Genomic DNA, 23,555 nt, shown 5'->3' on the forward strand with positions numbered 1-23,555 from the left:
AATTTAGTTCTTGTAAGGAGTACGTTGAGAATGTATTTATCTTTAGGAAACACATGACGGTGGGGGTTTGGGATTTCTGTGATCATGAAAGTGGTAGTAGATTGCAAAGGTCATAATTGGGATCTGTGCTTCTGTCAGATACGCAAAGTGTGAACGAAGGACACTGGTACTACATTTTGTGATCGCCAGGCTTTCTGTTAGATTTTCATGTTGTAGTACTGTTTTAAAAATACAGACATGTTCATAAGAAGTAATTAACTTTAAAATATATTAACTTTTGAAATTATAGTTTATTTCTCCTTAAATTTAGATAAAACAAGGTCAGGGATGTTTATATATAGTTAGCCAAGTTGTACCTGGTCTTTAAAAGGTATGGAAAAGTTCTTAAATTGAATTCTTATTTCGTACCTTTACAAACAGATGGTTTTGATACTGTCACTAGCAGTATAAAAAGGCTTAGATTTAATCTGAGATTGTTCTGTCCTTCTATTTAGATTAGAGATCTTTAGTTTTTGTTAGCCTCCGAGAATGCGTTGCTTAGCAGTAGAATGGTTTCAGCCTGTTGATTTAGGAAGTGGTTTCTTTCATAAAGACTTACCTAGTTATCAGTGTTAGCATATTAAAGTTTGTGGCCCTTTTTGATATCTTAGATCTTGGCTGTATCCTACCCTTTGGGACTCCAGATTGGTTCCATTACTTTAGGATAGTGCTGGTTATATAATCTTCAGCAAAAACTTGTCTTTAAGGTAAACAGATTCCATAGCTGTTAACAACAGAACATTTCGGAGGTGATAAAGTACAACTGAAAAAAACCTTTATGTTTTCCTTGGTTTTTTCCTCATTTAGTTCTAGAATTCAGTTCAAAAACCTTTTGTTCAAAGGTTAAGAGGAAACTTTCCCACCTTTCATTGCTTCAGATTTTAACAGTGTGTTTTTAAAAATTTTTTTTTTTTTTTTTTAATTTTTTTTTTTTTTCAACATTTTTTATTTATTTTTGGGACAGAGAGAGACAGAGCATGAACGGGGGAGGGGCAGAGAGAGAGGGAGACACAGAATCGGAAACAGGCTCCAGGCTCCGAGCCATCAGCCCAGAGCCCGACGCGGGGCTCGAACTCACGGACCGCGAGATCGTGACCTGGCTGAAGTCGGACGCTTAACCAACTGCGCCACCCAGGCGCCCCTGTTTTTTAAAATTTTTATTGTTTATTTTTGAGAGAGAGAGAGAGAGAGAGAGAGAGACAGGAGAGAGTGGGGGAGGGGCAGAAAGAGAGGGAGACACGGAATCTGACGCAGGCTCCAGGTTCTGAGCTGCCAGCACAGAGCCTGACGCGGGGCTCAAACTCACAGGCTGCAAGATCACGACCTGAGCCACGGTCGGATGCTTAACCGACTGAGCCACCCAGGTGCCCTGGATTCTCTTTAAAATTGTAGTGACCATATATTTATGGTAAACCAAGGATTAAGAGCTGGGATCTGATGAAGATGAGTATATGAACACCCTGGGGCAGAATACTTGAGGGTGGCAACAGTGATTAATGTAGGCAGCTCCCCTTTTATTCGGTAGATTTCTGAAGCTGATAGTACCATCTAGTGGTAGAGAAAAGTCACTGCAGACTGTAAAGTAAATTTTGGCCACCTTTTTGCTTTGAGAAATTTATTGAGAAAGATCTAAATTACTGCTTTTCAAGATGACTTTTTTCATGTAACTGGAAGGATTCCTAAATTCCTAAATTATTCAAATTTGTAATACAATTGTCTTGAATTTGGGGTTCGTTGTATATTTTTTGTAGCACTTTGGGGCCCCTTGTATTATTGATATATACGTAGTGTGTATATACTCATATTGTAGAACTTGAAATGTAATTTTACAATTTGTCACTTTTATCTAGCTTGTATTTGACATTGAGTGCTTTGTCAGAAACAGAACTTCCAATTACTTCATTGTTCTAATGGGAAACATATGTTCTACTTTATGATTGTAATTTATGATTGGGGTTTATAGGATTGTATTTCAGGGACTATCTTTGAGAATTATACCGCAGTAGTTTGTATAGCAAAGAGGAATTGATTACCTGTGGCAGTGTCTTGATTATTTGCCATCGGTGGCTCAATAACCTAGTTTGCTAATACTTAAAATGATAAATACGCCATAATTCAGTCTGTTCATGTTAGTTTGATCTAATATGAACTGTTTTGAAATATTAAATTCAAAAATCTCTTTACCGTCTCCATAGTTTTGCCTTTTCCAGAATGTCATAGAGTTGGAATCGCTAACCATTTATGTAGTGATACCCTCAGTTTGTGTGACTTCCGGCAATTCAGGATCCTGTGTGTAGCACAGAGAAAGTGGCTAGTTAGAAATCTAAGTTAGATAGGGAAGTGAAGGCAGGAAAATAAGAAACAGGAAGGAAGTAATAGATGGGAGGGGCATGATTGAAGATAAGTGAGAAGGAAAGTGCTTGGGAAAGCGGTCATTTTGTGGTCCCAAAGTATGTGTGATTTATAGTGAGTTCAGAGGTTAGAACCCTTCTTAGGTGATTATAAAGGTGTCCGGGTGTGATTATAGGGATTGGGTAGTTGATGGAGGACATCACTGAAGGTCAGGGAACTTGCTTGGATTGTCCCATGGGCCTTTGAAATCACCCAGGATGGGGTGCCTGGGTGGCGCAGTCGGTTAAGCGTCCGACTTCAGCCAGGTCACGATCTCGCGGTCCGTGAGTTCGAGCCCCGCGTCGGGCTCTGGGCTGATGGCTCGGAGCCTGGAGCCTGTTTCCGATTCTGTGTCTCCCTCTCTCTCTGCCCCTCCCCCGTTCATGCTCTGTCTCTCTCTGTCCCAAAAATAAATAAAAAACGTTGAAAAAAAAATTTAAAAAAAAAAAAAAAAAAAAAGAAATCACCCAGGATGCAGCAGGGGCTGGAAAGAGGAAAGTGCAGTAAGCTATGTGCTAAGGAGAATCTGATGCGTGGGGTGGAATGATTGGGAGCTGGTAATTGTTAGCAACAAGGAGGGGAGGAAAGTAGCATAATCAGTGTACCAGCAAAATTGGCATCATCTGGGAGTTGGTTAGAAACGCCTAATCTCGAGCCCCACCCCTGACCTACTAAATAAGAATCGCCACTTTAACTAGATCCCAGGTGACTTGTTTGCACATGAAAGTTTGAGAAGCAGTGGTTTTAGCTGGATGACGTGGACCTCAGGTGCAGGGCTTTTTACAAGTGGCTATAGAACAAATGGTTCAACAAGGCTGTCTAGTAGGACTTATTGTGACAATGAAGTGTTCTATATTTGCACCGTCTATTATGATAGCCACCAGCCACATGTGGTCGTTGAGCACTTAAAATGGTATAGTGCCCTTCTACTCTTTTTTTTTAATGTTTATTTTTGAGAGAGACAGAGCATGAGTTGGGGAAGAGCAGAGAGAGAGAGAGAGAAAGAGAGAGAAGGAGACACAGAATCCGAAGCAGGCTCCAGACTCCGAGCTGTCAGCACAGAGCCTGACTCGGGGCTCAAACCCATGAACTGCGAGATCATGAGCCAAAGTCAGACGTTTAACCAACTGAGCCACCCAGGCACCCCTGCCCTTACTCTTAATAGGAATTTATACATTAAAAATGGACAGGAAAAGCCTAGAATTAAATCCTGCAACTTACGTGCCCCATCCTTTGGCCCATGTGTTTAGATAATAGATATATTCACCTTTTTTTTAAAGCAGTATTTTTTAAATACCCAACATTGGCAATAACAGATAGGTCTAGTTTGTAGCTGATGCTAGCTTCTGTATTATAGACGTACCTTAACATGATAGGTTGTCATCGGTAAACAGTTGAGTACCTACAAGGAACTGTGATTATGTCTTGTGGTTCTTTTAAAATCATTTTCATTAAGAGGTTAAGGCTTTTCTGTTTAATAATGTATATGGAGCAAAGTAATCTGTGATGAGATAGAGAACAGTATTTAGAGTAGATGCTGAGTGTTAGCTATTTGCGGCAAGAATGTGTAGATTGTAAATCGTGATTACAAACATAACCTCAGCTCAGTTTAGGTTCTTGAAACTGTAAGTAGCCAAACTTGTGGCTTATTATTTTTGTTAAGCTACCCAGTATAGAATGTTTTGCATGGTATGGGTGCTCAAGAAATGTTTGTAATGTCTTTTCTTTGTCTTGAAACAGAGCATGGTTTTGAATGTATCCCTTATTTGGGTGTGACCTTTCTGTGTCCTGTGGCTTGTCTTGCACCGGGTGTTAGTAGAGCATGATGAGTTAATAGAACGGGATTTTTTATAAGTCTGAAATTTCTTAAAAATAGCTTAGTGAGAAGTGCCACAATTACGGTGACTGTAAAAGACAGTATATAAAGGAATCTTTTGTGCCTAACCTTGGAAGACCTACTCTTGATTTTATTCAGGGACCTGGTAGATCCCCTAACAGACTTTCTGGAAACTTTATATTAGAGATTGCTTATCAAATCATACAACTCCATTTGTGTTTCAAGAACTAAAGTCACTATAGTTCTATTAGAGGTGTGTTGAAAGTGTGCTGTCCCCTGTGTGCATTCTGCTTTAATATTACCTTAGTATTCTCATTCCCTTTGTTTCTCTACAATGTGTTACACCTTCGGTCTTCGTTGCTTTTGTTAAGTGGAAGATGGGGAGATTTTTATGTGACATCAGTGTCCTTGAAACCCTTTTAAGTTTTGTGGCATTGAATAGATTTATGAAGTACTGGAAAGGCAGTTTTGTGCACTGGTTGAACATGGGCTCTGAAATCAGATCCGTATTTGAATCTTAGCTCTGCTACTTACTCGTACATGGTCTTGGGCAAGCCGTTTAGTATCTCTGGAGCCTTGGATGCTGCATTTGTAAAATGGGAATTAAAATAAAACCCTACCTAGGGGCGAGGGTGGCTCAGTCGGTTGACTGTCCGACTTCGGCTCAGGTCATGATCTCGTGGCTTGTGAGTGTGAGCCCCACGTCGGGCTCTGTGCTGCCGGCTCAGAGCCTGGAGCCTGCTTTGGATTCTGGGTCTCCCTCTCTCTCTGCCCCTCCCCTGCTTGTGTGCTGTCTCTTTCTCTTAAAAACAAATAAACATTAAAAAAATTTAAAAAAAATCTCTACCTCATGGAATTATTGTAAGGATTAAATGGAATAATGTCTGTAAGGGTCTCAGCAACATTCCGGGCACATAGTTCAGTGCTCGCTAAATACTACATTCATGTGGTCTTCCTTGGAAGATAATAGAACTTAAATTGTATTTGTGATTTAACTTGGGAAATTTGAGTAACGTGTTCACGTTGTGCCCTTTGCTAGAACTGACTCCTTATTTTTTCTTTGATTCAGCAGATTTGTTGACTACCCATGTGCAAAAAGTACTGCGCTAGGCACTGTTTACGTTCATCTTTCATTTAGCACACTTTTCAAACTGACTACAGGAAGTATCGAACATACATGAAAATACGTTTGAAAAAAAGCCCCATCACCTGGGTTAACAATCCTCAGCTCCTGGCCAGTCTTGTTTCATCTGCACCCCTCACCTGCTTCCTCCACCTGGATTATTTTGAACTGAATCCCAGCCACATTTCATTTTAGCACACTTGCTTAAGAATTAGTATTTTGGGGGCACCTAGCTGGCTCATTCGGTTGAGTGTCAGACTTCAGCTCGGGTCGTGGTCTCGCGGTTTGTGGGTTCGAGCCCCACATCAGGCTCGCTGCCATCGGCCTGTCAGTGCAGAGCCCGCTTTGGATCCTCTGTCCCTGTCTCTGTGCCCCTCTCCCGCTTGTGCTCTCTCAAAAATAAATACATATTTTGGAAAAAAAAAAGACTATTTTTGAGGCAGGTTGTGTTGTTTATATGTGCATACACATATAAATATGCATAAAGTAAATCATTTATCTGATACCTTTACCGAAAAAGAAAGCAGGTTTGTGTGTGACATGGAGCGTGCAAGGCAAACGCACATCGCGCTTCCGTTGGAGGAGGCGGGGCGAAGGGCGTCCAATCTTCCTTTCGTTGCAGCACTCCAGGCGCCCAGCAGAGGCAGTGACGCTTACTGCAACCTTAATGCTTGTCATTTTGCTTCTGTTTTAAAAATAATCCTAACACACATTTATTGAGTGCCTCCTCGGTGTGGGCACGTGGGAGAATTGCCAATTCCCCAATAAAAAAAGCCCCTTGACAGAGAGCTTACCATCTACACAAGGTATGACAAGAGGAATAACTAACAAGTGAATAGAATTTTCTAGTTTACAAAGCATTTTTCACGTTTTCTTAAGGCTTCCTTTTCAGGAAGGTGTTCTCCTCAGTTCCATTTGATACGCCAGGAGACTTTGCCTTGTGAGTGTTAACTAGCTTTACCAAGTTTTAAGACCTAGTAGGTGGCAGTTTTGAAACTTTCTGTCCAGGGGTCTTTTCTACTTCATACTGTTAACTGATGTGAGACTTTGGGGAGGAAAGGAAATGGAGCTTAACCCAGGAAAGTGGAAGATGAGAAAAATAGTGATTAGAAAGAAGAGAATTGGTAACGGAACAGATAGGGCTTTCCAATACTAGGAGGAGGAGAGTTGGTGTGCTGGTAAGGTGGTCACTCCTGTGCCTCATAGTGGCAATCAGAAGGGTGACAGAAGGACCTGGCCTTTCTAAGGTGACATAGACATCCAGGGGGCGGTGCTCATAAGGGTTGGGAATGCTTGGTGGCACTTTGTCACCTTATCAGCCTGGATTTGTAGAAATAAGAGCTGTGAGTACGAAGGTAAGGTTTTGTTTTCTTATCGCATTCATTTGTTTGATTAGGTGTGTGAACATTGTACAGAAATCGGCAGTACCGATGAGTATACGTTGTTCGTGAGCTTTCCTCCCACCCTTATGTCTGTTTCCAGATTCCTTCGCTGAAAGCAGCCACTACTGTCAGTTTCTTAAGTTTCCTTTCAGAGCATTTCTCTGCAGACATGAGCAAACGTGAAACTGTCCTTTTTCTGACTTCCAGGAGCACTTGACATTGTGTATTTCCATGACAGTGGGTATTGCCACTTTAAAAGCATATGGTTTCTCACTAGCATAGGTTGGTCCCAGCTCTGCCACTTCTTAGCTTGGTGACCTTGGCTAAACTTATTTAACCTTTCTGAACTTTTCCTTATCTGTAAAATGAGGGATGGGGATGCTGACAGATACAAGCTCGTGTGGTGGTCGTGAGGCTCAAGTGAGATCATGCGTATAAATCGCATGGCCCATCTGGCATAGTCAGAACTCCAAAAGTCAGATGTTAGCTCTGAGATTTGGCGTGTTTCCAATTTATAAATTAAGTAGAAAAGGGCAAGATGCAGAATAGTGTGCTCAGAATGCCATTTGTTTGTGTATCCTTTTAAAAACCACGTTTGCATGCGCAGAGGAAGTAACAGCTGACATTTATTGAGAGGGTCTTAGGTGCCAGGCGCTGTTCTAAATTAAGTAACTTTACACTAATTCATTTAGTTCATTCATGGACCCTGGGGGGTAGGTCTCAGGTAAGAAGACACACAGGGACACACAGTCTATGGCAGTTCCAGGGTCAAAACCAGGCTCTCAACCCTTGAGGTTGAGAAGAAAAGCCCTTAATGGTGGTTACTTGAGAGAGGGAAGGAGGGAGGAAGAAGGAAGGGAAGCAGGAAAGCTAGGGCAGGTGCCAGCTGGGAGCGCCGCGCAGGCAGAATTAAAAGGTGGGAAGGAAGATTTTTACTTCTTTGATGCAGAGTTCTTTTATAATTATCATTGAAGGAGAAAAAAACACTTTTTATGTTAAAATGTTAAAACATCTTCACAGTTTTGAATTGGGGAAGAAAACCCTACTGTAACCACGTAGCCATGAAAAATTTAAACGAAGGTGCCGTGACTAGCCTCATACTCATTTTTTTCATGTGCATTTTCAGTTATCTTTTTGGGTAAATTCCACAAAGTATGATCACCGGGTCAAAGGGTTCAGTCTTTTTGAGGTTCCTGACACATGTTGCCATGTTACTTTCTGGAAAGATTTTGCTAGATTATATTCCCATCAGGGGTGGATGAGTTTACCCCTCTTTTCACCACATTGGATGTGAGACGTTCTTTTAATTACAAAAGTAGTATATTATCCATTGCTTAAAAATTAAAATAGTACAATAATGGGTGATGGGCATTGAGGAGGGCACCTGCTGGGATGAGCACTGGGTGTTGTATGGAGACCAATTTGACAATAAATTATATAAAAAAATAAAATGAAATAAAATAGTACAATAATACTGTTACATTAAAGCAGTTCAAAAAGGCCGCAAAAAGGTTACATTCTCTAGGAGTAACTAGTAATAACAGTTTGATGTATATCTTCCCAGAGCCTTGTTTACCTACATACAAATATTTAGTGTATATGCACACTTATTAAATACAGTGGCATCATAGTATATATAGATACTATTATGCTACTTGCTTTTTTTATTCTGTGATTTATCACAGACCTCCTTCACTGTTGTTTACAGATTGACATCATTCTTTTTATTTTCATCCACTGAAGCATTTTATTTGTCTTTTTTCCCATTGATTTTTTTTTATGTTTATTTATTTATTTTGAGAGAGCACAAGTGAGGAGGCAAGGAAGGAGGGAGGGAGGGAGGGAGGAGAGAGAGAGAGAGAGAGAGAGAGAGAGAGAGAGAGAGAGAGATGAGAATGAGAGAGAATATCCCAAGCAGGCTCTATACTGTCAGTGCAGAGCCTGACGCGGGGCTTGAACTCATGAGCCGTGAGACCATGACCTGAGCTGAAATCAAGAGTGGGACACTTAACCGACTGAGCCACCCAAGTGCCCCATTTGACCTCTTTCTTTTTAACTGTTACGTTATATCCCATAGAATAAATAGAACCATAGTTTATTTAAGGATTTCTCTATCAAAAATCATTTACGTCTATTTGTTTCATGGATAAAACTGTATTTATCTTCTTGTACGTATATGCTTGTATACTTATGCAAGTGATTCCGTAGTGTAAAGTTTTAAAATTTGGTTTGCTTTTAACATTGGGGAAGGTACTGTCTCATGTACCCAGTTTATGGTCCCACCAACAGTGTATGAGGGTGTCCAGTTTTCTGCCTCTGTGCTGGGACATTACCAGTTTTTAATTTTTGCAAATCTGATTATCACATTAAATTTCCATTTCTCTCATCTCTAGGAAGATTGGGCTTCTGTTCTTTTTTTTTTTTTTTTTTTTTTAGCCATGTATCTTTTTTCTGTGAATTGCTAGCTATCCTTTGTGCATTTTTCTCTTGAGGTTTGTCCTTTTGAAATTGATTTGTAGCGAGTGATTTCTGTAATGGAAGTATTAATTCTCCGTCACTAAATGCAAATGATTTCCCGGTTTATCATTTGTCTTCTAACTTGGATTATGGTGCATGTGCCATGCAAAGGTTTCTAATTTTTAGTCAGATCTCAGTCTTTCCCTTTATGACTTCTTAGGTGTTTGACCCAACATTATAAAAGCTACTCTCCTCCATTTTCTTCTATTACATTTATAGTTTGTTACTTTATGATTAGATTTTTTTTATATGGTATGAGGAAAGGAATCTCAGTTTTAAAATAATGGATAAGCAATTATGCCATCATGTCTTTTCCCCACTCAATTTGAAATGCTACCATTATACTCGGAATTCCCATATGCTTATGGGTCTATTTTCAACCTTGCTTTCTCTTCTGCTGATAAAAGTCTCTTCCTGTGCCAGTATTTTAACTGCTGTCTCTTTACTGTATATTTTGATGTCTTTTTTTATTTTTTTTTATTTTTTTTATTTTTTTTTTTATTTATTTTTGGGACAGAGAGAGACAGAGCATGAACGGGGGAGGGGCAGAGAGAGAGGGAGACACAGAATCGGAAACAGGCTCCAGGCTCCGAGCCATCAGCCCAGAGCCTGACGCGGGGCTCGAACTCACAGACCGCGAGATCGTGACCTGGCTGAAGTCGGACGCTTAACCGACTGCGCCACCCAGGCGCCCCTTTGATGTCTTTTTTTAAAAAAAATCTTGTTGTATATCATAAATTTACTCTTCCAGAAAACCGTGGAATCAACCATTTTATCAGAGTTGCGTTAAATTAAGTTAGTGAGAGCTGACATTCCAAAGTTGACCCTCTTCCTCCAGAAGCTCAATATTTTTGTGAGGCTTCTTTTTGATGTTTATTTCTAACATATCTTGTGTTCAGTTATTCTAGCTTTTTATAACTAAACTCTGCTATTATGATACATGAAAATGATATATCACTTAATTTACACTTGGATTGTAGAAAAGTTATATTTTCTATAAGTGTGTTTAACTACTTATACTCTGAATTATTTGGTCATTTGCTTGGTCCATTTTTCAGTTGGGGCCTTAATCTCTTATGAGCTTATATCATAAGGATACTAATCCTTTTTCACAATTGCAACAGAGTTTCTTCTAATTTGTTTACTTTTTTATTTTATCACTTTTTTTTGCTGTATAAATCTGAAAATTTAGTATAGTTAAAACTGTCAGTCTTTTATGATTTTTACCATTGCTGTTAAAGTCCCCTAAAATTTTACACCAAGTGGTTCCATATTTAGTGCAAAAAAAAAAAAAAAAAAAAAGCCATGTAGAAAACAAGTCATGTTGGCCTGATAATGGAATTAGTTAAGTAATTTCTTTAAAGGTGTTTAATAATGTAATCTTATAGTGTTAATGATTATTTGTTTTCATTGTAAGTAACAGAATATTCTATATATCATATGTATTGTATAACATGTACCAGAATGATGGACAGATTTGCTTATGATTTTTCATTTTTTAAAGAATTTTTAATTTGGGGCAAGTGCAAGTAATTCTAACAGCTTTAATGAAATTCTGTGTCTTAAAAATTGTCAGTTTCAATGTTTAAAGTAGGTGATGTGTTTTGATATGAAATTTGCTATAATGTTAAGATCAGAAGATATCTTTGACTTCTCGGTCTTCACAGGAAGTTATTCATATGAATTTACCTTATTGCTGGTAAAACTTTTACTTTTCCCCCCTTTTTCCTCCCTCATATCCTACTGTAGTTATGTGAAGTTGCATTGATATAAATTTTTATGAACTGTTTTGCAAGCAATCTAATGCCTTCAGTTCCTTGAATTTATATATTCAAATATACTAATTGAATTACCCTTTTCTTGTCATAATGATTATGCTTTTATTTCTAAAACAATAAAAAAATTTTAAGTATTTATTGGGAAACATTGATATCTATGAATAGAAGTTGATATGCTTTCTCATTGAGAAATTAATCCCTGGAATTGAAAACTTAATGTTAAAAGAAAAAACAAAGGCCTTAGAACTGTGCCTAAAACTGTCTTTAGTTTGACCCTAAGAGAAGTGAACATTCGGTTTTTATACCTTTTTAACACTAAATACTTTGTCTCATGTACAGTAGGCCCTCAATAAAGGAAGTGTTTGTAGTGAGTAACTGGATGAAACACCATTCCATTAATCATAGAAATTCTTTTCAAATTGCTGGGAAATGCAGTTCTAAAACTTCTACATAAATGTTATTTAATCCATTAAAGTATATACCTCACTTGCAACATAGCTTTGTTACCATTTGTGTTAGAAATTCCTTGCATACTTAATATTTGTTTAAGTACTTGATCTGTTGTTCATTTATAGATGACTTCCTTGTGGAATATGACCCATTTGATTTTCATGATAGTTTAAGGAGCTATCCTAGAAGAGTGCTGCCTGATAGAACTTTTTTGTGATGGTGGAAACGTTCTGTATCTGCCATGGCCAGTATAGATGCAGCTCACCATCTGCGACTTATAAGCCCTTGAAATGTGGTCAGTGTGAATGAGAAACTGAAGTTTTAATTGTGTTTAATTACAAGCGACTAAAATTGTGAAAAACCACCTGTTTGTTGCTCGTGGCTGCTATATTGGACAGCACAGATACACCTACTTTATTTCCATTTAGTTTTCCAAGTTATAGTAAGATTATTTTCTTAGGTAAGTGTTCTGATTTCACTCACAGTGTTTGGTAAAACTCTTTGAAACCTATGGTAAAAACAATAATACAAGAGCTAATTCTAAAAATGGACTTTAATTAGAGTTTGAAAATGTTTACTGGCTTGTGTGCACAGTCAAGATCACAAAACTCATTTTTATAGAATTATAAATCCAAAAGAAATCATTATTACAAGGATTATAATAAAACTTTTGAAGTCTTCTGTTTTTTTTTTTAAGTTTATTTAATTTCTTGAGAGAGAGAAAGAAAGAGCAAACAGGGGAGGGGCAGAGAGAGAAGGAGATGAGAATCTCATGCAGGCTTTGCACTGTCAATGTGGAGCCTGATGTGGGGCTTGAACTCATGAACCATGAGATCATGATGTGAGCTGAGACCAAGAGTCGGACGCTTAATCGACTGAGCCACCCAGGTGCCCCTAAAACTGTTTTTTTTGGTATTTGATTTTGGTTGCATTTATATGAAACATTAAGGTTCCTATATTGAGCATTCCACACACCGTTTCTCCTCATTTCTGGAGGGGATTTCATTCTAAGGAGAAATGTGTATTCTAAGGACCCATGAACTAATGCCCATTTTAAGATTGGTCCACGTAAAGCTTTTTGTTCATTTTTAAGCAGCTGATTTAGAAGAAAGTTTTAATGAACATGAACTGGAGCCCTCATCACCTAAAAGTAAAAAGAAAAGTCGCAAAGGAAGGCCACGAAAAACCAATTTTAAAGGGCTGTCGGAAGATACCAGGTCTACATCCTCCCATGGAACAGATGAAATGGAAAGTAGTTCCTATGTAAGTAGGAAAATGTGAGATTTTTTACTTTTTGTTGCACCATGAATATTTCATTTAAACTGTGTTTATAGGTAAAGCTCATCATTTGAAATGTTAACTAAGCTTGAGGGTACTGATGGCATATTTTGATGGATCTTTTTTTTTAAGTGTTTTTTTTTTTTCCTTTTACATTTGCAGAGAGATAGGTCTCCACATAGAAGCAGCCCTAGTGACACCAGGCCTAAATGTGGATTTTGTCATGTAGGGGAGGAAGAAAATGAAGCCAGAGGAAAACTGCATATATTTAATGCCAAGAAGGCAGCTGCACATTATAAGTGCATGGTAAGCGTGGTTCTTTTTATGTGCTTTTAAACCCAAGTTTTTTTTTTTGAAAGGCATTTAGCTAGTAACCAAATATGGCACTTTTCTCTCCAGTGTTAGTGGTTTTGAATTATGAATAGTATATCCTGTAGTCCCAAATCTTCATTAACTTTAGGGTTTTAAAAATACAGCCTTTATGACTTAGTAGGATTTCAGGTGGTCCTAATTATAGTTACCATCTTCTGGATAATTGGTAGTTAACTATGTCGTAACTGTACAAATTTCAGCTTATAAACCTGTCGTGAGGGGGGTGTCCGGTGTCCACTACAACCTTGGAAATATCCGTGTTGTTGTGCTTCACACATTGTATTGCACTTACTCATTTGTCAGCCTCTCTCCCTTAATAATAGACTCTTAATTCTTTGAAGAGAAGAACTATATCTTTGCATCCTAAGATCCAGGTCGCACATACAGTGTACATAAACATTTTTGAGTTTGATTGTATTATTCATCCCATTTATGATTAGGTTTTAAAAATTATTGGGATGCCCGGGTGGCTCAGTCGGTTAAGCGTCTGACTCTTGATTTCGGCTCAGGTCGTGATCTCGAGGTTTGTGAGTTCAAGCCCCATTTCGGGCTCTGAGCTGACAGTGTGGAGCCTGCTTGGGATTCTCTCTCTCCCTCTCTCTGCCCTTCCCCTGCTTGCTTGTTCTCTCTCTCTGTCAAAATAAAGAATTAAAATAAACATTTAAAAAATTAGATTATTTATATCAGAGGTTCTTGACCAGAGAGGTGTATCAGATTTACCTTGGGAGCTTTTTCCAAAATACTGAACCCTACAGTATATCCCAAACATGTCTAGTTAAAAAAAAAAAAATTCCCCAGGTAATTTTGATCTACATCTATGTTGAAATTTGCCAGTTTAAACTATTTTTTAAAACTTTGTGGAAACAGGGTACTGGGTGGCTCAGTTGGCTGAGCATCCAACTCTTGATCTCAGGGTTGTGACCTCAAGCCCTCGGTTGAGCTTCGTGCTGTGCCTGAAGCCCACTGAAGAACACAAAGCCAAAAAACTTTGTGGAAACGTAATAAAACAATTGAGATGACAGGGTAACATTGTGGAATAAAGTATCTAATCTTGACTTCACGCTGGCAGCATTAGTTTCATTTCATTGTCCTTATTTTGGGTTATATTTTAGTCCGACAGATGAATGTATTAAAAGTATTTGAGTCAGTACTTGATTATTATGGAAAAGTCCTCTCTCTCAGGATATTGAAGTAACATAACACATTTGTTATTACGTTGTTTAATCTTTTTCTCACAAGAATTCTGAATGTTAAATGTTCCTGCATTTTTCTCTTCTAGCTGTTTTCTTCTGGCACAGTCCAGCTCACAACGACATCAAGGGCAGAATTTGGAGATTTTGATATTAAAACTGTACTTCAGGAGATTAAGCGAGGAAAAAGAATGGTCTGTGGTTTTATATTTATGCTATGCAACGTTACTCTTCTGACTCTCTCCTTTAAACTTAGAACACATCTCAAATTTATCCAGTCATCAAAAAATTTAATATAAAGTAGTTCATATGTTAAAGCAAGTATCTATTGGACTTATTTGTAATATAATAAAGGACGCTGATGTTACTGAAACTTATTCCTCTTTCTATGTAACTTCATTACTTCAGAGAATTACACTGAGATTTATATTTCAGGGTATCTGAGGGTCTTTTAATAAAATAAATGAAGATGTGAATGTGACACACCTAATTAAGTTTAAAATGTTATATTATTTAAGCTTGCTTACAGAACAACTCCATAACCCTAATAGAGCATTGGGAACTTCCCTGTGTTGTTATTCATTCTTTTTTTTCTTTTTCTTTTTTTTTTTTAATGAAAGGAAAAGATTTTTTTCAGAGCCTTCTGTTTAGTTAAAGTTCACATAAGCAGTTATGTCTCTTAAAGTGTTTATCATAGCTTTAAAGTTTTCTTTATAAAATGTGCCTAAGTCTCCTGTTCTTAAATACACTGAATTACTAATAAATAGCTTTAAGAAATATTGGCATCTTTATTGATCACTTACTCCTTTACAGTTGGTGAATATCATAAAATGTCAATGGAATGCAAAATCTTTTCTTTAAGACAACAACTGTCTCTAGAGATGACTTTAAGCATTTTTTAATTGTGAAAATTTTCGAACCTATCAAAATTAGAAACACTAGTAACACACATCTGTCCATCACCTTGACTCATCAGTTATCAAGAATTTGCGGCACTCGTTTCATCTATGCCTTTTATTCTTGTTGCTTGAAGTGTTTTAAAGCAGAGATGAGACTTCATATCATTTCACCTCTACATATTTCAGTATGTATCTCTTAAAAGTCGGACATTCTCTTAGCTAACCACAGTGTCATTACCCCTTATAGATTAACAATGAGTTCTCAGTGTCATTTAATACCCAGTTCGTATTTGTATTTCCCCAGTTGTCTCAAAACTATCTTTTTAACGTCGAGTTGTGTGAATCAGAATCCAAAGGAAGATGACACATTGCATTTGATTGTTCTCTATACGTAACCTAGGGCACTTCCCCGCCCCTTGTCTTAGTTGTTTCTTTTTCTGTTTTGTCGTGTGCCATTGGCCTGTTGAAGAAAATGAATTAACTGTCCTGTAGAATACCCCATATGTTTTATTTGTTGGTTTGCTTATTTGTGATGCCATTTAACTTGTCCCTCTGCTCGCCAGATTGTCTTTAAAGTGGAGGTTACATGTAAAGGCTTGATTAGGTTCGGTATCAAGATTTTTGGGGGTAAGAATACTTCACAGGTGGGACTGTATCATCCACATTTTATAATATCAGACTAGTCCTAATGTCTGGTCCTTGGATTCGGGTGGCGAGTGTAATCCGTGCCCCTCTGTCGTGAGTCCGCCTTCAGCCTTTCATCCAGTGGTTTCAGGCTTTGCTGAGCTTTATCTGAATCCATTAGAAATGACCCTTTCTTTGTGCAACTGCAGCTTTGAAGGTGTGAAGATTGTTGATGTGAGCTATTCTGTTTAAATCCAGTTCAGTTTATTGATACTTTGATTAGTCTTTTATAAGCAAAACTCCTTGGAATCAGAATGTATAATACTACAAAAATATGTAAGGGAAAAATCTCTTCCACGTATCACACCGAGCAGTGTTGTTGTACAGCTATAAATAGGTGACCAGGATAACAGTTCCGTTCTGGTCAACTTATTTGTTTACCTCTGCACAGTGAAATGTTGGTGTACTCACTAACCTAACATTTTCCCAAGTGTGCTCCAAAGGAAATTAGTGCATCGAGATGCTCCCCAGCCCCTCCAAAAATAAAAGGGCATCTGGAATTCAATACTTTGGGAGCTATTTCCTATACCCTCCTTCTTGCCGAAAGGCTGTGAGAAGTTCTGCAATCAAGCAATCTGTTGCATTCCTCCAACTTACTTGACTATGAAACTCTTTTGTCAACAATCACCCTTTTAATCTCAGAACATTCTTGAGGCAAGGCAGATCTAGGGCAACTTGTGATGTCTTGAAAAGATTTCAGCCCCATTAGACTCCCTCTGCCCTTTTACCTACTTGGTAGCAGTCCCTCCGTGGGGAATCGCTTTCCTGTCTTCTCATTCTTTAGTCATAATAGCCAAGGACCTAGTCCCGTGAGGAGGAGAAGCCAACCACTAAAATCTAGAGTATCATTTTTTGGTGTGTTTGGCAGTATTCAGGAATATCTTGTTTATGTTTAGATGTCAGACCTTGGAAGGTTAGTATAGGTAAATAATGGAAACATCAGGGAGTGACTTAATATCAGAAAGTCTATCAGAGTGTGGTTTAAATTGCAGCGTGATTTAATCGAGATGCTCAACAGTAAGTTTGGTGTATTTTTTTTCCATAGAAAACTGGCTGTTTTCTTTGTAAACTGGAATGTTTGGCTGAAATATGGCTAAAATAGAATAAATAAGGTTGCAAAAACTTTGAAATACTGCTTATGATTATTCTTTCTCTTCCCTTAAACAGAAATGTACACTTTGCAGTCAGCCCGGTGCTACTATTGGATGTGAAATAAAAGCCTGTGTTAAGACTTACCATTACCACTGTGGAGTACAAGACAAAGCCAAATACATTGAAAATATGTCACGAGGAATTTACAAGTAAGAGAACAACAATTGTCCATTTTCCTTAACTTGTCAGTAAGTAACTGCCCGTGAGTAGATGACATCAGTTTACTTGGTCACTGTCCCTAGATGGTATTTAGCCAAGTATAGAAGACTTAGGACTCCATATAAAGAAACAAGTACTGTGATTGGCATTTTCCTCTTTCAATACATCCCTGGATTAGCAGTCACTCAGCCAGTGTGTGTTATGTTTACTAAGTGCCAGGTGTTGTGATAGGAGCTGGGCATACAGTAGTGATCAGTACACATACGGACTAAGTCCTCGCGAAGCTTATAGTCTAGTGGGAGAGACGTGTTAATTAAATGGCCACGTAAATGTACAATTACAAACTACATTAAGTGCTAGAAAGGATATGTTACAAAGCACCATGAGAACATGTAACGAGAAGGAGCTGACTTAATCTGTAGTGAGTGAATATTTAGGAATTTCCTTAAGGAAATAGAGCTTGAGCTGAGATAGGAAGGGCGTAGATCCATGTGGGTGTTGGGACCGTGTTCTAGGCAGAAGGAACAGCATGTGCAAGACCCTGAGGTGGAACCGAAGCAAGGGTGCGAATGGGAAGGTGAGTCAGGAGGCTGCTGCTCAGGGTCCAGGTGGGAATTCTTGGCAGCTTAGAATAGGATATGGTTGTGAAGATAGAAGCCCAGAGACGCTCTTGGGGGAATGAGGAAAACATAAGGTTTGGAGATTTGGAATTACTGTCCTCTGCTTTATCGGTCTTCCATATCCATGTACGTGTATAATGGTTCCATTCGTTTAACTGAATGGAGACTGCGTTGGTGGGGGTCCATGGATTTTTGACTTGCCTTCGCGAGTTATAAAGCACTTCCTTCCATTCCCAGGATGCAATAAGCCAGTGACTAAACACCCTACTATTTTGCGTACGAAGCAATTTATTGTAAGCAGTCACCACGTATTTGGGTGATTGGATGAGGTGCTAATGCTCTATTATAAAGTTTGCCAAACTTTGTTTAATAAGGAAGGCAGGAGATGTTTTTCAAGTGAATTCTGTCAAGCCTTTAAGAAACAGGAATTCTAATATTTAAAGAGGTCCAGCACATGGCGAAAGATGGAAAACTTCATTCATTCTGTGAAACTTACATTAACTGTGACACTAAACCTGACAGAGATGGCATGTAAAACAAAAACAAGAAAACCGCAGACCAAATCTGGCTTTCATAAACAATATACCAAATTCCTAAATGTTAGAAAATCAAATCCAGATCTGTATTCTAACGATTTAAAGACTGTTCAAAATTAGGAAATTTATTAGTGTGAACCATTATAACTAATAAAGAAAGAAAGATCCTATCGCCTTCCTGGTGGATGGTGAAAAGGCATTAGATGGCATTCAGCATCCACTTCTGAATTTTAAAGTAAGGAACCAAGAGTGCGCTCGGGCAGCGAGGAGTCCTAATGGAGCATTTATGAGAAAACGGCAGCAAAGAGCCTTATTTTTTTAATTTTTTTTTTCAACGTTTTTTATTTATTTTTGGGACAGAGAGAAACAGAGCATGAACGGGGGAGGGGCAGAGAGAGAGGGAGACACAGAATCGGAAACAGGCTCCAGGCTCCGAGCCATCAGCTCAGAGCCCGACACGGGGCTCGAACTCACGGACCGCGAGATCGTGACCTGGCTGAAGTCGGACGCTTAACCGACTGCGCCACCCAGGCGCCCCGCAAAGATCCTTATTAAAGGAAAGGGACTGCAGTTCGTAACCAGGGCTGAGCCTCACAACCCCCCGAGGATGGATAAGGCCCGCTTTAAAAACGTTCATGCCTGGGCTCCACCATCAGAGATTTAAAATTCACTAGGTAGAAGCCCAAGCCATGTTTTTTAATGACACCCCAGGTTATTCTCATGTTCATCTGGAATTGAGAACCACTCTACCAGTACGCTTTCAACTACCAGTGTTACTTTTCAGCGCTCTTCGGGAGGGTTAAGCCAGTGCAACACGAGAAAGAAGAAAAATGTATAATAGATATTGTGAAGGAGCAAAATAAAATTGTCAATATTTGTTATGAGTGTCATCGTCTACCGAGAAAATCCCAAGGAATCAACCCAATTTATTAAAATCAATAAGAGCTCAGTAGGGTTGCTGAATACTAGATGAATTTTTAGAAACAATCCCAGTAATAACTAGCTAGAAATCATAAATGAAAAATGTCACCCTCCGCCCCTTTCCCCATACACCTACACACACCACAGGTGAACCTTTTTTTTTTTTTTTTAAAGTGTTTTTACACAGGACCCAAATGAAAAGTAAAATATTTATGTTTTTTGATGAAGAGACTCAACCTTGAAAGATACCTGTCTTCCTCAAATTAATCTAGACGATAAATACAATTGTAATGAAATAAAGAGTTTTGACTTTTATCTAGAAGAGTAAATGGGGTACTGTTGGTAATGGTTGAGTTACTTTATATAATAGGAAACAACTGAAAGCTTAAACCAGATAGAAATTTGGTTTTCCCCCGAAATATGTCCCAAGGAGAGCAGTCCAGATGTGGTAGGCTGTTCTGCGTGTCCTCGGGGACCCAGATGACCATCTTCCGGCTCTCTCCTTCTTGGAACGTCCCTTCCACAGGCAGTTAGGAGGGAGTGGGAGCAAAGGAAAGTGTTTGGGTGAGGTGGCCATTCCTCCAGCCGAGTGGCTTTTTAGTCCGCCTTCCTGGAAGTTCCACAAGCTCTTCTGCTCAGCATCCCATTAGGCAGAATTGAGTCACCATGTCCCAGGGAGACAGGGGAACATACCCCTGGTGGGCATATTGCTACCCAAATCTGGTTCAGTACTACGAAGGGAAGGGGAGAAAGTAGGTACGGGGGTAGTCAACACGTCTTGATCACAGCAGCCAAGAAGAAATTGAAATGAGATCAAGAGGGAAAATCCCCTATTAGATCTCAAAACCAGTGACATAGTAATTAAACCTGGTACTGGCACAGTGACAACGGCCACAAGAAATCCATGTCTCTGTTAGGGTAATTTCAGTAGTACTAGATCTGTGGAGACAGGATGGATTATTCAATACTTGGTATCTCTACAGTTTATACAACTGGCTCTCCCTCCATTTAGAAAATGGGTTGGAGGGGCGCCTGGGTGGCGCAGTCGGTTAAGCGTCCGACTTCAGCCAGGTCACGATCTCGCGGTCCGTGAGCTCGAGCCCCGCGTCGGGTCCTGGGCTGATGGCTCGGAGCCTGGAGCCTGTTTCCGATTCTGTGTCTCCCTCTCTCTCTGCCCCTCCCCCGTTCATGCTCTGTCTCTCTCTGTCCCAAAAATAAATAAAAAACGTTGAAAAAAAAAAAATTTTAAAGAGAAAATGGGTTGGATCCTTACCTCAGACTGCACCCCAGAATATATCCTTCATGGGTTAAAAACCTAATCGTATGTAAAACTGAGTAGAAAATGTAGGAGAAATTTTCTAGAATCTGTTGAGTACAGATGACCTTTCTAAGCATGATAGGAAACTCAGATTTTTTGACTGTATTGAAATTAGACTAAAGAGAACTTCAAATCCCTAAGAAAAACAGCCCAGGTTTTGTTTTTTGTTTTTTGTTTTTTGGGTTTTTTTAATGGGCAAAGGACATGAAAAGGGAATTTATAAGAGGACTGGCCGTGGATTATAAGCACGTGAAAAGCTATTCTCCCTTATTTGTAATGAAAAAAACATACATTAAAACAAGATGTTACCAGTTTTTGCCTATCTGATGGCCAAAGATTAGTAGGATTCACATGGCAGCTGGGTTCTGGAGACCTGGGCATTCATGTTTGATACTGAGTTAGGCTATAAATTGGTACAATTTGGGAGAACAATATAGCATTGGAGACCAAAACCTTTAACGAAATGGTGTATATATTTTGCCACTAGTCTGCTTTGTAGAGATTTATGCCAGGGAAGTGAGCAGGAAACAGTACAAAAACGTACATGCGAGAAGTTTCGTTGCATTACTGTTCGTGCTCACTGCGATACCCGCTAAGGCATCTTACTCACCTGTTCTTCGGATTGGTGAGATGACCACAGATGGCATCAGTCAGCGTAACGGTGTGGCTCAGGCCCAGTAAGATTGGATTCACATTGGGTAGGTCCACAGGGGAGCCACCCGAGCTTAAAAGCCTCGTACCGCATTTGGAGGCAGCACCTGGTCCACTGTAGTTCTGTAGGCACAGGTCATTGTCAGGTTACACCACACAGGAACAGAGATACAGCTTCTTCTCAGAGTATAATTCTCCCGCTCCAGCTACCGTCCACCAACCGAGGGGTAGCAGCTCAGTGCAGAAGCGGGCACGCCATGCCAAGTTTTGCTAAGTTGCCAGGGGAATAGCTAGAGTTAACTGAAGGTAAGTCGGAAAAGATTTTTAGCCTTTCACCCATTGCAGCAAAAATCAACCCCCCAAAAACCAGAATGTCTATCAAAAGACTTAAGTTTTAGTACGTGCGTTTAGTGGAATACTCTGTAGCAATTAAAGAATGAAGTAGCTCCGTATGGAGAGTCGTGGAGAGGTATTACACCTGTGATCAAGTAAGGTGAAAAACCCAAGTTGCATGATCTACTTTAGCATGTAACAAGTACACGTATGCACATGTATGTGCAGATGCACACCTGTGTACATAAAAGATTTCTGAGGGGTATATTCAGCAGCTGGACAGTTGTTACCTCATCCATAATTTTACCAGCAGAGAGAATTTGAAATCTTTTGGAATAGTTTCTAGACATGTGATCGTGTATGTACATATTTATAAAAAGATTTTCTTATGTATACTCTTATAATATCTGGGGTATTTTTCTGTGACATTAAACAGTTCTACATCACCATTTTAATGGTTGCATAATCACTTCCTTTTCTAGACATTCAGATGGTTTTTACTCTCTAGCTGTCAGAGAACCATGTTGCCAGTGACCATCTCTAAACGAAAGTATTTATACCGGGGTCCACAGTGATTTGAATTACTCTTTCTATTTTTTTCACATTGCAATTTGTTTCTAAAATCTGCATATGGTGTGGATTCCAGATTTTTTTCATAGAGACTATTGAGCTCAAATCAGAGTCCGTATGCAAGTAGTTTGGGGATAGAAGAATGGAAAATGGGAGGAATACCTCTGAATGAAGGGGTTTCCCTCTCCTGTATGTGCTTTCCTTCTTCATTGGCTCTGGATCCTGAATATACTCATTAGATTATTTAAGTAATCTATTCATTAAATGAAATGTGTTCATTAAGAAGGCAAGAGAAGATTACATAGTGATTCTGCTTATCCTGTTTTATTGTTTTTATTGTATTACTAAACTTTGAAATATGAATGTCTCTAAAAAGTCAGTCACCCACCATAAAATAAATTCTGTGACAGTAGAGATCTTGTTTGACTGGTTCACACCCGTGATCTCGGTGTCTAGATTGGTGAAGGACATATAATGGGCCTGTGGGGGTGAAAAATAATCCCATAAAAAGATGAAAATCTGTTTTAACAAAAAAGGGCTTGTCCCTTTAGGAAAAAACTCTTACGGGGAAAAAAAAAGAAAAAACTTAGGAAAAATTTCAGAAGTATACAAAAATAGAATAGGATAACAGCTCCCCATCTCAGCAGCTACCAAGTTACTGCCACACTTGTTTTCATCTATTGTTTTTCCTTCTGATGTATTTAGTTAAAGCAGAACCCGACATCTCTTTTGTCATTTTATCCCTACATCGGTATCACGGTGCCATTATCACACTTTGTAAGATCAACAGTAAGTTCTTAGTATGCTGTCCTACCAAGTCTACGTTTACATTTCCCCAGTTGTCTTGGAAATGTCTTTTTAGACTTGCTTTGTTCGAATCTCGATACTTACAAGGTCCCTACATTGCATTTAATGGCTATATCTCATAAGTCTCTCTTGATATAGAGCAATCCCTACTCCACCCCGCCCGATAAGTCTTGTAGAGCCCCACATTCTAGATTTAGCTATTTGCTTTTTCATGATGCCATTTGCTTTGTTTCTCTACGCCTCCATACTTCCCATAATTTATAAGTGATTCCCAGTGGGCAGCGTTTGAAGAGTACAAATTCTCCATAGTTCTTTGGAAGTAACTGAAAATATTTTAAGAATAAAAAAATAAGCAAAACTAGGTCAGAAGTCAGTTGCTTTTGTTGCTCCCCACCCTCCCCTCTGCCTTTAATTCTACTCACATGTTAGACACTCCTCATGTTAAACCAAGTTTTAGATCCTTTGTATCAGAAGGATTCCTATAGGAATGTCTTATCTGTTGCTGACCACAAGAGGGCACTCACTGAACATTTTTAAAGCATTGTTCC

At 38.9% G+C, this 23,555-nt stretch overlaps 1 protein-coding gene across 3 annotated transcripts in view; it reads left to right on the forward strand.

The window, feature by feature from the left end:
* The window catches only part of PHF6 (PHD finger protein 6), a 48,684-nt gene that overhangs the window by 20,309 nt on the left and 4,820 nt on the right, over positions 1-23,555 (forward strand). For 2 of the 3 annotated variants that reach the window (XM_058712180.1, XM_058712182.1), the window contains exons 6-9: positions 12,611-12,780; positions 12,958-13,101; positions 14,447-14,551; positions 17,108-17,241. In XM_058712180.1, the coding sequence (XP_058568163.1) occupies positions 12,611-12,780; positions 12,958-13,101; positions 14,447-14,551; positions 17,108-17,241 (553 nt within the window). The remainder of the gene's footprint in view (positions 1-12,610; positions 12,781-12,957; positions 13,102-14,446; positions 14,552-17,107; positions 17,242-23,555) is intronic. The other variant, XM_058712183.1, reaches the window with a different exon arrangement.

The sequence above is a fragment of the Neofelis nebulosa genome, chromosome X, assembly GCF_028018385.1.
Source record: "Neofelis nebulosa isolate mNeoNeb1 chromosome X, mNeoNeb1.pri, whole genome shotgun sequence".
NCBI lineage: Eukaryota > Metazoa > Chordata > Mammalia > Carnivora > Felidae > Neofelis > Neofelis nebulosa.